The sequence below is a fragment of the Endocarpon pusillum genome, assembly GCF_000464535.1.
Source record: "Endocarpon pusillum Z07020 unplaced genomic scaffold scaffold6441, whole genome shotgun sequence".
Classification (NCBI taxonomy): domain Eukaryota; kingdom Fungi; phylum Ascomycota; class Eurotiomycetes; order Verrucariales; family Verrucariaceae; genus Endocarpon; species Endocarpon pusillum.
Window position 1 is genome coordinate 492,066 of NW_006916590.1, and position 13,351 is coordinate 505,416.

At 46.9% G+C, this 13,351-nt stretch overlaps 4 protein-coding genes across 4 annotated transcripts; 2 read left to right on the forward strand and 2 right to left on the reverse strand.

Annotated features, from left to right (window-relative positions):
- Window positions 1-15: 15 nt before the first annotated feature.
- Window positions 16-868, reverse strand: EPUS_01169 (uncharacterized protein; the record flags this gene model as incomplete). Its single annotated transcript, XM_007807081.1, has 3 exons — window positions 16-575; window positions 629-755; window positions 803-868. The coding sequence occupies 3 exons, from the start codon at window positions 866-868 to the stop codon at window positions 16-18; spliced, it is 753 nt and encodes a 250-aa protein (XP_007805272.1).
- An 866-nt stretch (window positions 869-1,734) lies between these two features.
- EPUS_01170 (uncharacterized protein) lies at window positions 1,735-6,804 on the forward strand (the record flags this gene model as incomplete). The annotated part of the gene is made up of 2 exons (XM_007807082.1): window positions 1,735-1,766; window positions 1,815-6,804. The coding sequence occupies 2 exons, from the start codon at window positions 1,735-1,737 to the stop codon at window positions 6,802-6,804; spliced, it is 5,022 nt and encodes a 1,673-aa protein (XP_007805273.1).
- Window positions 6,805-8,707: 1,903 nt separating this feature from the next.
- EPUS_01171 (uncharacterized protein) lies at window positions 8,708-10,237 on the reverse strand (the record flags this gene model as incomplete). Its single annotated transcript, XM_007807083.1, has 1 exon — window positions 8,708-10,237. One exon carries the CDS (start codon window positions 10,235-10,237, stop codon window positions 8,708-8,710), a length of 1,530 nt encoding a protein of 509 aa, XP_007805274.1.
- A 1,906-nt stretch (window positions 10,238-12,143) lies between these two features.
- Window positions 12,144-13,295, forward strand: EPUS_01172 (uncharacterized protein; the record flags this gene model as incomplete). The annotated part of the gene is made up of 1 exon (XM_007807084.1): window positions 12,144-13,295. The coding sequence occupies one exon, from the start codon at window positions 12,144-12,146 to the stop codon at window positions 13,293-13,295; it is 1,152 nt and encodes a 383-aa protein (XP_007805275.1).
- Between the last annotated feature and the right edge of the window lie 56 nt (window positions 13,296-13,351).

Here is a 13,351-nt window from a genome sequence, read left to right on the forward strand (position 1 = left end):
AAGATATCGCCAAGCTCAGATTTGCTCGTGGTCAGTCATTTCGGAATCCTCGACCTCTTCGCCCAGTGGAGTCCTGTCACCTTGGGCACTCTCTTCTCCCTTCATATAGTCTTCGTCTTCGTCTTCATCGTCGTCGTCGTCATCGTCATCGTGGTTGATTTCTGCGTCCGAGTCACTTCCGCCAAAAGAGTTGTCTGCATCACTATCTGCCCAGAAATCATCGTCGTACTTCTCGATGACAGGAGGCTTGGTTGATTCATGTGTCGGCATCACGAAGCCTTCAGGTATATCCTTCTTGGATGCCTCAACCTCTTCCCTAACCCTAGCCTTGTACTTCTCGGGCTCTTTCCGTAGCATGATCCCAGCGTCCACATTGGCAGGCGAAGAGACTTCAGCATCGTCAAGCAGAGACAGGATGGAGATAAGAACCGACTCGGTACGCTGTACGGGGGTCCAACGCTCCGAGGCCAGCTCGCCAGACATGACATCTTCTCCTGGAGCGTGCAAGATGGAAATGCAAAGCTTGCCGTCTTCGTATATGTTAGGGTGAAAGAGGGGGCGGATAAACTTGAAGTCTAAATCAGTATGTTAGCCTCAATTGTGTCATCTCGAGAAGATCAGCACGTACCTGGTGGTATGTATGGATAGTCTTTCGGAAAGGTCATGATGGCCTTGAAGTATCCTCCATAGTACAAAGAGTCAGGGTTCAAAATGATCAAAGCAATGTTCCAGCGATAAATGTTCTCGTCATCAAGCTACAGGATGTTAGGTCTTGCTATAGGTCAGAGGAAACCGCGCTGACCTCGATCTTCAACCATTTCTCCTTTGAAAGATCTTTGTACTCCTTCATCAACATTGCCTGAGACATTGTGAGGGTAAAACAGGAGGGGCCGTCGGTGCTGAGATGTTGGTGGAGAGGGACGAAGAAGAAGCCAGGTAGCAACAGATCGATGCACCGGTCAATTTTATTTCTTGCGGCAAAGAAATCGTCACGATAGTCAAGAGTCAGGTCCGCAGGTTCAGGTGCTCATGTGCCGTGAGTAGCCTCACAGCCATAACGTTTTGGTGTTGTTCAAAGCTGCTCAGCCTAGCAGTTAATTGTGTTTCGAGATCCCCAGACTCATTGTCCCATAAAATGTCGTTGCAGCAAAACTACCTACTCTTTCTCTAAGATTGCTGGAGAAAGTGATCAAATGGGTCGAATAATTGTGTGGAGAAGAACGTGCAGTATGAGCAGAGACTCTCATGACATCGATGGTTTAGGCAGTCCGGTGTTTACTATTGTGACATGTCATCACCGAGGGTCGGACAGCAGCAGCCACCCACCCGGAATCGATCCACGTGAGGGTCAAACCAACATAATTGTGGCGTCTATTAAAGTTGACATGTCGATACTCCGTAATCACAAAAGTTTGCATTGGAGAGTCTATGATTAAGCTTTTTCTCAGGGCTCGATTTCCTGCCGTGGTGGTACAGTGCCGCTCCAGCCGCCGTTGTCACCCCAAATCTTTCGTTTTCGCCATCAAAAACAATGACAAACATGTGTACTTTCCGGTCGTCGCGCCTCCCCTCGTAAACGCCGTTACAAAGCCCCGACCTCGCATATGCTCTTACAGGTATAAAGGGTACTAAGCGATGTTTCCACCATTGTTGCGTCACCACCTTATCGACCACCCCTCATTTTGTTCCATGCGATAATAATGTTTGCCCACTGTAAGGTCATTTGGTCTCGTGATGACTTTGATCAATGCTTTCAAAGGGAGTGCGTATGATCGGAGAATTATCAGAGACCCAGCTTGACTAATGTGGGGTAGCTTTCTTCAAACGCTTTTCCCTCTCCTAGCATGTGCTATCTCATTGCTTCTGCTCCTTTATCAAGCGGGTTATCAGCTCCGGCACACGAAGCGATTGTCTATATACAAGCCCATCAACATTGAGGATGTGTTGGAGAATGAAGAATCGGGCAGGGATGACGACAGCGTAGCGGAGCTGACCTTGCAAAATACTCTCAGTCGAACAGTCACTTCTGTCCGAGAAATTGACGAACCCGCCGGCGAAGTGGTATTCGTTGTTGCCGAGGTCGTGGCTCTTCTAGGGCAGGTCATTGTCAGTGTCATTGGGGTACTTTCGCCACATATGCCTCCTTCACATGGACCCTATGGGGATGTGGCTATTTGGTCCTACCTCCTTCTGCTTGCAGCCACTCGATTGTTCCTATCGACTAAAAAGTGGCGTTTGTCTTCGCTAAAGCTATGGGCACACAGCGCGTTTCTGTATGTGCCACAGTGGTTGGTCGATTTTGTTCGCTTTCGCTCTGTGCTCGTTCACCCAGAAGTGGTGTCAAGCACTACACGGGTCGCCACTGTGATTGGATTTGCCCTCTCTACTGCCCTTCTCTTAATTGTATTGCTCTCGAGAAAGGGTAACAAGACTGTTTTGCTGGAACACGAAGGTAACCTCGAACCTTCTCGCGAACCTCTCGCAAGCCTCTTATCCCTGGCGATGTTCGGTTGGGTTGATGCGATAATATGGCGTGGCTACAAGAAGACCCTGGAGCTGAGCGATGTCTGGGATCTGCATATGAGAGACAAAGCCGCAACAGTGCTATCTGAGTTTCGACAAATAAAGAAAACCCACAGCCTTGCCATTCGACTTCTTCTGTTCTTCAAACGCAAATTGCTGATACAAGGCATCTGGGCGATGTTTGCCAATCTCTTTACTTTTCTGCCGACCTTGCTGCTGAAGGGGATACTAGAGCATCTCGAAGACCCTACAGCGACTCCAGCAAGCGCCGCGTGGCTCTATGTCATGTTATTGTTCATCTCAGGTGTTGTCAAAACGGTTGGAGATAATCAAGCTCTGTGGATTGGACGGAGGGTCTGCATACAACTCCGAGCCATCATCATCGGCGAGATCTACTCCAAAGCTCTTAGAAGGAGAGCTGCTGCGTCTGCTGAAACTGAGCTTGGGCAAGACAAAAAAGGTCAAACTCCCATCCCTTCCGCGAAGAGAATGAAGCGAAAATTTTTGTCTATTTCTCGACGGAAGACTCAAGACGTGGGTAAGGATGTTAATGTCGACAGATCTCCTTCTGATACTCAGGCGAACAACGGGACTATAATCAACCTAATGTCAATTGATTCCTTCAAAGTCAGCGAGGTTGGTGCGTATCTCCACTTCTTGTGGGCCAGCGTTCCGGTGCAGATCATACTTGCTGTGGTTCTGGTCTATAGGATCTTGGGAAGGAGCTCTCTCGCAGGAATATGCATCATGGTGTTTATCATGCCTCTGAATTTCTTCATAGCCAGATCCTTTCAGCGAGCTCAAAAGAAGATCATGGCATCAACTGATGCTCGTATCCACTCTACGAATGAGGTTCTTCAAAACATTCGAATCATTAAGTATTTTGCATGGGAGCGGCGTTTCTCGGCTAAGGTGAGCGACAAGCGCAGGACCGAGTTGAAGGCCTTGCGTAACAAGTACATATTGTGGGCGTCCGCTGCCATGATATGGAGTGGTGTGCCAATTCTGACGACTTTTGCATCTTTTTTCATCTACACTGTGGTGGAGAAGAAGAGTCTCGTACCGTCAGTCGCGTTCCCAGCACTTTCAATGTTTGCCCTGCTCCGAGTGCCCTTGGATCAACTTGCAGACATGATCGCACACGTCCAAGAAGCCAAAGTGTCAGTCGATCGTGTCGAACAGTTCTTGAGTGAAGAAGAGACCGAAAAGTATGTCCAGCTCCGTCAGTCGAGATTAGCGAACGAGGAAACACCAAGAATTGCCCTAGAACATGCAACCCTAAGCTGGACTGCTGGTGCGGAGACTAGCAGCAAGGTCTGCACTGCGGGAGCGTTTCACTTGATCAACGTTGATGTGAGCTTCGAGCCAGGACGACTTAACGTGATAGCCGGCCCTACAGGTTCTGGCAAGACGTCGCTTCTGATGGCTCTTCTCGGTGAAATGAAGCTCCTGAATGGACGCGTTCATATCCCGGGCGGAAGTATTCGACAGACTCTGCGACCTGATCCGAGGACAGGCCTTACCGAAAGTGTTGCCTTTTGTGCGCAGCAAGCGTGGCTAGTAAACGATACAATTAAGGAAAATATTCTATTCGCCTCCGCATTTGACTCGACCCGCTACCAGAGTGTAATCGCTGCATGCGCTCTCGAAAGAGACCTAGAAATCTTAGACGCTGGTGACCAGACACTGGTCGGTGAAAAGGGAATCGCGCTATCAGGAGGTCAGAAACAAAGAATCTCGTTGGCTCGGGCGTTATATTCCAATGCACGGCATGTGCTCCTTGACGATTGTCTTAGTGCCGTTGACTCTCATACTGCAAGGCACATCTTCGAGAATGCTATCCAGGGTGATATGATGCAAGACCGAACTTGCATATTGGTTACCCACAATATTTCCCTGGCTCTTCCCAGTTCTAGTTATGTTGTTGTGCTCGATAATGGCAAGATTGCAGCTCAAGGTCCCCCAGATACAGTCATTCAGAGTGGTGTACTTGGGGAGGAGATCTCCAGATCCAGACCTGCGTCACGCGGCACCTCTGGAACGCCCTCTCGAGTCGCGTCCAATCTTGAGGCAATGTTGACGAATCTCTCAAGCGCCCAAGATGTACCCAATGGTGCTGCCAACGGTCATATTGACATGCAGGGCACATCCAAACATGGCAAGAAGATCGAGGTTCCTTCAAGGATTGAATCAAAAGCCGAGGGAAGTGTGAAAACAGCAACCATTAAGATGTACATGAAAGCGATGGGTCCCTGGTATTTTTGGATTGCGGCTCTTGCAGCATTTGCCGCTACGCAAATTGGATCTGTTGCAACCAATGTATGGATCCGCCAGTGGGCCAATGCCTACCATGTCTCGAAGCCATCAGTTCACTACTCTGTGACAGCTGGCCTGCAGCCTTCAGTCAACCTTAGAGACAACCCAATTTCTAGGCGTTTTGGTATCGTGTTGCCGCCCTCCTCATCGCACGAAATCTCTATATCTGGTTCAGCGCAGGATGTCAACGTCTCTTACTACCTTGGGATCTATGCATTGATTGGAATCGCATACGTACTGATATGTTTCTCGAGGGAAATCCTTCTCTTTGCCGGCTCACTGCATGCTTCCTGGTGTCTTCATGAGCGCCTCCTGGAAGCGATAATGCGTGCAAAGTTCAAGTTCTTTGACTCTACTCCTTTGGGGCAACTCATGAATCGTTTCTCAAAAGACATCGAAGCCGTCGACCAGGAGGTCTCACCTGTTGCCATGGGCATGGTCAGTTGTCTTGCGTCAGTGATCACCATCGTTATTCTTATAACTGCCATTACACCTGGATTTCTTGTCGCTGGCTTTTTTATCACCTGTATATATTTCGCTGTTGCCATGTTCTACATACACTCATCCCGCGATCTAAAAAGAATTGAAAGTGTGCAGCGGAGTCCCCTATATCAAGCATTTGGGGAAACGCTGAGTGGCGTTGTCACGATCAGAGCTTACGGTGATGAGTCGCGCTTTATCAGCGAAAATCATCACCGCGTGAATACCCACAACAGACCATTCATCTACTTATGGGCTACCAACAGATGGCTGGCAGTTCGCGCAGACTTGGCAGGGGCTCTGGTCGCATTTTCCGCTGGCGTCTTCGTCATGCGCAGCTCGGGCATCATCGATCCCGGAGCCGCAGGACTGTCATTGTCCTATGCTATCACGTTCACTGAGATCGTCCTCTGGCTTGTCAGGTTGTACGGAGCGAACGAGCAGAACATGAATTCTGTCGAGAGGGTCAAAGAATACGTTGAAGTCGAGCAGGAGGCTAGAGCACATATCCCGGAAACAAAGCCAGCTGCCAATTGGCCAAGTCATGGAGCTGTCCAATTCATCGGCTACACAACTCGGTATCGCGCTGATCTTGCGCCGGTCCTGCAGAACGTTACTTTCAACGTGAAAGCTAGCGAAAAGGTTGGCATTGTCGGCAGGACCGGAGCGGGAAAGAGCTCTCTTGCCCTGGCGTTGTTCAGGGGGCTTGAGGCTGAGGCCGGCAAGATTCTAATCGATGATGTTGACATTGGTCTCATCGGTTTGCAAGATCTACGAGAGGCGATTACGATTGTGCCGCAAGATCCAACGCTTTTTGCAGGAACGCTCCGGTCCAATCTAGATCCATTCGGACTGTTCACAGACGAAGAGATTTTCACGGCCTTGCGGCGAGTGCAGCTGATCTCCTCCATTAGACCGGAGTCCCCAGCTTCATCTTCAGCATCTCCAACGATGTCCAGCGCTGCTCCAACGTTGAATGCCATCTCGGCTGCTCATACTGGCACTCTGGGGTCGGAATTGTCCGACTCAACCCTTGTCAGGTTTGTCAGCAACACCCGCGAGAACAAGAATATCTTCCATGATCTTTCATCGAATGTTAGCGAGTCTGGAAATAATCTTTCGCAGGGACAGCGACAGCTGCTCTGCCTTGCTCGTGCGTTACTCAAGTCGCCGAAGGTCTTGATTATGGATGAGGCTACCGCTTCAATTGACTATGCAACCGATGCCAAAATTCAAGACACTCTACGGGAATTGAAAACCCACACCATAATCACCATTGCGCACCGATTGCAGACTATCATTGACTATGACAAGGTGCTGGTCCTGGAGAAAGGGAAGGTCGCCGAATTTGACGATCCTTGGGACTTAATCAAAAGGGAAGAGGGCTCTTTCAGGGCGATGTGTGAGACTAGCGGTGATTTTGATACCCTGTATAAGCTGGCACGAAAATCCTGGCAGGATAGGAGACTGGTGGACGACGAATAGTGGAAGGGCGTCGCCTGATTCATGCGTTCATCCTTATTTGACAGCATCGCAAATTGGAGTTTTGTCTTTCCACAATAACTAGATAAAATGTAGATAGATCAATGAAAATCATGTGTAATGACAGCAGCACCCGATATTGTGGCAATTCCTGGAGGAGAAAGATACTGTGGTTCGATCTGGCGCTTCACGAAATCTGTATCCACCAAATGGCCATAAAATGGGACATTTATTTAATTGGTCCAAATTCAGCACTAGCCGCTTTTAGCGCCCGCATCCTTAAACCTTAATTTTTTGCGGTACAACACCATAGCTGTGGTATTCCAGTATGAATAGAGTAGATATCAAGAACTCAATGACTCAAAAGCATCACCAAGAAGAGATATCAGGGCCTCTAGATACTATAGAAGCTGCTCCATTAGCTAAAGACCTTCCTAGGCCAAAGAGAGCTCGAATTCAGAGTCGAAAAGCCCGCGAAAATCAAGCTCAAAATCAGCCATTCAAAGTACTTTCCTCAGAGTCTACCGCAGCTGCGGCACAGTCTACACACGTACAGAATTCCCCGATTTTGAGCTCCTCGCATTCGAACGAAAACTACGACAGCTATCAAGCAGCCAAAACAGCTCTAAAAGAGTTAATATAAACTCACAGAGTAGAGAAAAGAAGGAAGAGTGGCAATACCAAGTTGAATCAACTCGAAATAAGTCAGAAAAGCTACAAATCCTTCGCAAAGTCATTAGCCCTCCTTGTCTCTATCCTCAAAAGCTGAATGTTCTGAAACCGTCTACGCTAGGCCGAGTTTTACTACCTCCGTATAAATATACGCTAATTGATCTATTTTATTGATTTATTCCGAAAGAACTATTGATGAACTGTGCTGACTAATCGACGGATCAGTATAGAAATAGCAAGTTGTTCTATCTAATTCAGTATAAGGAGCGCGCATTTATACGTACAAAGTTGCTATATCAAGCGAAATAGCACGAAACGCAGATACTAAAAATACATGCGTGGCTGATGCAAAACGCGTATCAAATCTATAACAAAACGCTAGTGACACACGTAACAAAATAAGCGCAGACTATATTTTTAGGTTCTACAACTATTTACGCAGATTATAGAGTATACCAACAAATAACTCTTAACGAACAATCGAAAGAATTTAGACAGAATCAGCAAGTATAAAGAGATGTAATAGCTACAGATTGTCACGGAGTTGACATGGAGGCCTCCTGGGGCCTAGATGGAGTCGTGGTCCGACTCTCTCTAGGGCATTTGGATAAGGATTAATATACTATTCCAACTGCATTCAAGTAACTTTGGTTACTTGGGCGTAACTCTTTTGTGAAGTTGGATCACTATCTCACAGATATTAGAGGCTATATCAGTACGATACTTCTAATTACCGTTTAATCAGGTAGCAGAGACGTTCTATATTATTAGAATCAGAATAATAACTAGCCAACTTAGCTAGTTGCTGAATACATCTCTTGACAACGCTTTTAGCAAATTACAAGATATCTCAAAATTAATAGACTAGAACTTATTGCTAATTATTAATAATATCAGAAAGTTAAGCCTTTTGCTACAAGATTTCATAAATTAATAACAAAAGAGATATAGTTATCAATTATCACAAGGTCTCTTAATTAATAAGCAATTAATTAGTTTCAAAGGTCGTTCAAAGCATACAATTCAGATGAATACGAAGGCCGCTAGCAAGAGATACAAGATATATAGCCTCTGTTACTCTAACGCCCAACACCACAAAGCGAGCCACCTCACAAAGCGGGCCACCTCACAAAGCGGGCCAATTTCGGGTTAGCAACAACACCAAATTCTACTGCATTAGAGCTGCTATACTCATTCAAATTGGCTAATTTCGATAGAAATAGCTTCTATAGGCCTATTCTAATGTAACAGTACGCAGAATTCGCTTTTCGCCGCCCTCCTTGCGTACGAAATGGACCTTTTTAGGCGCTAGAGCAGCCCTGACCTGTTCGAGATTCCACGACCGCTGCTTTGTCTCTTTTTGTATCCTTTTTGAGCGTTTGGTAAGCTCTTGCTTCAAAGCCAATTGACGTAGCTCTCGGAGCTGCGTTCGAAGCAATTGAGCGCCAGTATGCTCTTGAATAGCGCTGTGGCCAAGCTTTCGTACAGCGCGTCTTGTTTGAGGCGTTGTTTTGGCCTCAATTTGACGAATTAGTGCGCGTAAATTGTCACTCTGCTTTGGAGTGCTATAGAGACCATCTGACGTAGCTGGGGGTTGATACTCAGGCGTAGTACGTCCAAAATTTCGAATTTCAGGGTCATTGAGTAGTTTTTGCTTATTTAGAGGCCAAATTCCTGTACGATGCCATCCAGCACGAATATTTCGCTCAGTAAATGTAGTTTGACGTGCTTCAATATAGAGCTTGGTAAATACTCTGCGGTTGAGTGTTGCAAGGCCTGTTAGTGCAAATCTTTGTACTAATTGGCCATATGCTGCTTTGAGAGGCGAAAAGGGTCCTAAATCGAGTGGTTGAAGCTTATGAGAGGCATGAGCTGGTAGATAGAGTGGATGGATGTCGTTTTGAAGGCAGAGATACTGAAATAGGCCTGTAGAATGACTGTCATGGCCATCAAGAATCAGAATAGAATGCTTGCCTATAGGCCTCTGTGGAATAAATATCCGCCTTAGCCAATCAATACCAAGCTCATTATCAGTCCATCCCTTTAGAGAGAAGGCCCAAATAATGTCAGGTAGCTCATCAATAGCAGGGAACATATGTAGCTCTGGTGCCTTGCCACAAAAGATGAGATAGGGCTTTAGGGCGCGGTGATATGAGATACACTCAATAATTGTGACCCATTGCGTATTATCTGGCTGCGGAGCAACAGGGCGCCCTATAGAGGCGTCATAGGCCACAAAATTGCTTGTTGTTTGACCCATTTGAAAGCCTGTTTCATCCATATTCCAGATATTCTCTATTTCGACGCCATACTGACTTCGGAGCTGTTCAAATTCAGAGAAGAAGCTCTCTATAACCGTAGGATCAAGCGCAGAGAGGCGCTTAATATCCATAGCTCGAGATCTGCTTGTTCGAAGCTCTGAATGGCGAGAAATGAAGCGAGATACATAGTTCTTGCCCAGGGGCCGCGAATCGCCTCGATTTCGCAGGATTTCGTACACAAAAGAGCGAATTCTAGGGTAATTTGGGCATAGATTCTGCCGCTGTAGATCTCGAATCCACTGAATTAGAGTTTTTTCTTCTTCTAGGGATAGGCGTTGAGTCCTGCGATTGGCTTGCGTACGTGGGTTGCGACCTCTGCGTCGGTAAGCCACAGTCGTTTTTGAAACCCTGTATTTGGCAGCTACCTTGCGAATTGACTTCTCAGCACCTATATCTAGGTCATTTAACGCCTGCTGAATCAATTGCTCTTGGTTTGAGGCCATTTGGACGTAAATTGGTGGAGTAATAAGCGTTAGAAATTTGAGGGTGGTTTTTTGTGGGTGACCCGAAATTGGCCCGCTTTGTGGGGTGGCCCGCTTTGTGGTGTTGGGCGTTAATAACTATATAATTGATTTCAAATTCAGCAGCGCTATTAAGAAAGTAGCTAAATTAGGAGAGTACTCTGATTTCTCTTAAAGTAAGGCAGTTATACTTGATTTTGCGCATTTGCTTTTAGAGCGCTTTCTATAACCAAGACCCTTTTATATCTTACATCTTGATAACTTTTTTACTACTCGCAAGCTCTATCAAGAGCTATGTAAGCTTGGCATTAGCGCTAACAGCACAGCAAAAGCAGGGTCAGGGATACCAAAAGAGCTGGCATATCTCAGAGATGCAATGACGAAGCAAAATGACCATGGAGAGTGGTTTAATTGGGTCGTTGGTAGCGTTAACTGTATCGCCTTTTGCGACTCGGCATCCAAAGCAATAATGACCACAGTATACGACCCTCTTGTTGACGAATGCGTCTATTTCGATGCTGTTAAACGCTGTGGTGCTTCTCTGAAATACGCCAAGTTCGCAGAATCTCTTGATGCTGCGAATTCAGTGAGTTCTGCAAATTCTGCGCCCTCTACAAATTCTGCGCCCTTTACAAGTTCTACGTCCTGTGCGATTTCTGCGCCCTCTGCAAGTTCTACGTCTTTTACGAATTTTGCTAATTCTATGAGTTCTACGCCTTCTACCCTGCCTGCGAATTCTACACTGCCTGCGCCCTCTGCGCCCTCTACGTCCTCTGCGCCCTCTATAAGACCATTTCTAAGGAAGCTGTATCCTCTTAAACGCTATAACAAGGAGATGGGCGGCTCAGATAATCATGTAAAGCAGAATAGCTTCTATACAACATCTCGACATCACTACAAGCGTAACTGGTTCCCTCTATTCTTCTTCCTTATCGATGCAGCTATTATCAATGCTTATATTCTATATAAGCTAGCTAATAAAGACAGAGAGGATAGAAATGACAGAAGGATCAAAATACTCTCGCATACAGAATTTCAAGAAGAGATTACGAAAAATCTACTCCGCGGACCTGGAGCTATTCTGCGGCAGCGACGCCCAAGGCCGCCCCAAAAAAGCTCCGCTCCACAGGCTAAATCAGTACGAAAAGGGAGTTACAAAGGGCACTCATGGGTCAAATTGGATAATTATCATCGTTGTCAAGTCTGTAATCCAGCTGCAAAACGAGGCAGGCCATTCAATGCCCTCCGTGAGAGGCCTACCAATGCCCCTCACACGGCACAAAGGAGCAAAAAAGGCATTCGAAGTTCCATATGGTCCTGTGGCAAATGCAATATTCCTATTTGCTACAACTTGCGTTGTTGGGATAGGCATTTACCACTCTCATAGTAAATATGAGGAGTTTTGTTGTTGTTTGTTGTAATTCCGAATACAGTTAGCTCATGATAAATAAGGTTTATGCTGGGCTCTCTGATTAGTCCATAATCAATTAAAGCTGTCTTGGCACTCCACAATATCATCCAATTAGCAGCTCAATTAAATGTCCCATTTTATGGCCATTTGGTGGATAGTTGCTGCTGAACAAATTGTTCAGCGGCAGAGCCGCATGTCAACACCACAGTCAGTATGTTTATCCTCAGAGTGGTTGGACTTGCCCTTTCCACATCATTGCAATCAGTGTTCTTGTGAAGTATGACCTCGGTTCAGCAGTAAATAACGCAACACGCTTATTACATGGAAATATCTATGACGTCGGGCTTGCACCAAGTATCATGACGGGAGTTTTTGATCTCTCCGTATTAAGGACAGCAATACCGTACCTTGGTTGCTAGGACATTTACATGATCACCGTCAAGTAGCCTTCGCCTGACAGGTTCCTATTCGGAAGTTATGCTGTCGAATCTACCGCCTCTTCCTGTTTCCGCAGGAATAACGTCGCGATTGGTCCAAACAGCTCCACACAGCCTCGCTTTCCATATCCTCGAAGCAGGCTCTGTTCTTCCAGCTCGGCCATTAATCATCCTTGTTCATGGCTTTCCGGAGCTTGCATATAGCTGGCGTCATATGATTCTGCCTTTGGCATCGGCAGGATATCATGTTGTTGCATTTGATCAACGTGGGTACGGGCGAACTCATTCTCCAGATGGTCCTACTCCGCTATCCGACTTCCGCCCGTTGACTCTGGTCCAGGATGTAGTCGTGCTCGCGCATGCTCTTGGTCATACCAAAGCCAAGTGCATTGTTGGGCATGATTTTGGTGCTGTTACCGCGGCGTTGTGTGCTCTTATTCGTCCTGACTACTTTGAGAGCGTGGTTCTAATGTCGCATCCATTCAAAGGACCACCAGAACTGCCGTTGAGGCCCGCCGATGGACTTCTGCAGAGATCCATCGCGGTCGATATGGAGGCTGAATTAGCAAAACTGGAGAGGCCACGGAAGCATTACAAGTGGTATTACTGCACTCCAGCCGCCAACCGCGAAATTTTAGAGCCGAAGGAGGATCTGCAAGAATTCCTAAGGGGCTACTTCCATCTGAAAAGCGCTGACTGGGATGGGAATGACCCACGTCCTCTCACAGCATGGAAAGCAACAGAACTCGCTCAGATGCCGCGATACTACATAATGGACAAGGGGGACACAATGCGAGAAGCAGTAGCGAAGGATATGGCAGAGGAGGATCCCCAAGTCGTCCGAGAAAGAAGCAGCAGATGGTTGAAGGACGAAGAGCTGGCTGTCTATGTCGAGGAGTATGCCCGAAATGGCTTTCAAGGCGGGCTCAATTGGTATCGTATTCAGACGCGGCCTGAGATCCTTCGTGAGCTTGAGATTCTTGCAGGCAAGAAGATCGAGGTACCGTGCCTGTTTGTAAGTGGAAAGCAAGATTGGGGGCCATTCCAGGAGCCAGGCGCTGTAGAGAAGATGCACAAGGCTTGTACAGATTTCCGAGGTGCAAAGTACATTGAAGGAGCAGGCCACTGGCTTCCACAGGAGAGGCCACAGGAAGCAGCTGAGGAGATATTGAGTCTGCTCGATACAATCTAAGGTGGAGGTGGAGGTGGAGGTGGAGGTGGAAGTGAAGGTGTGGTTACAGTAGAGGG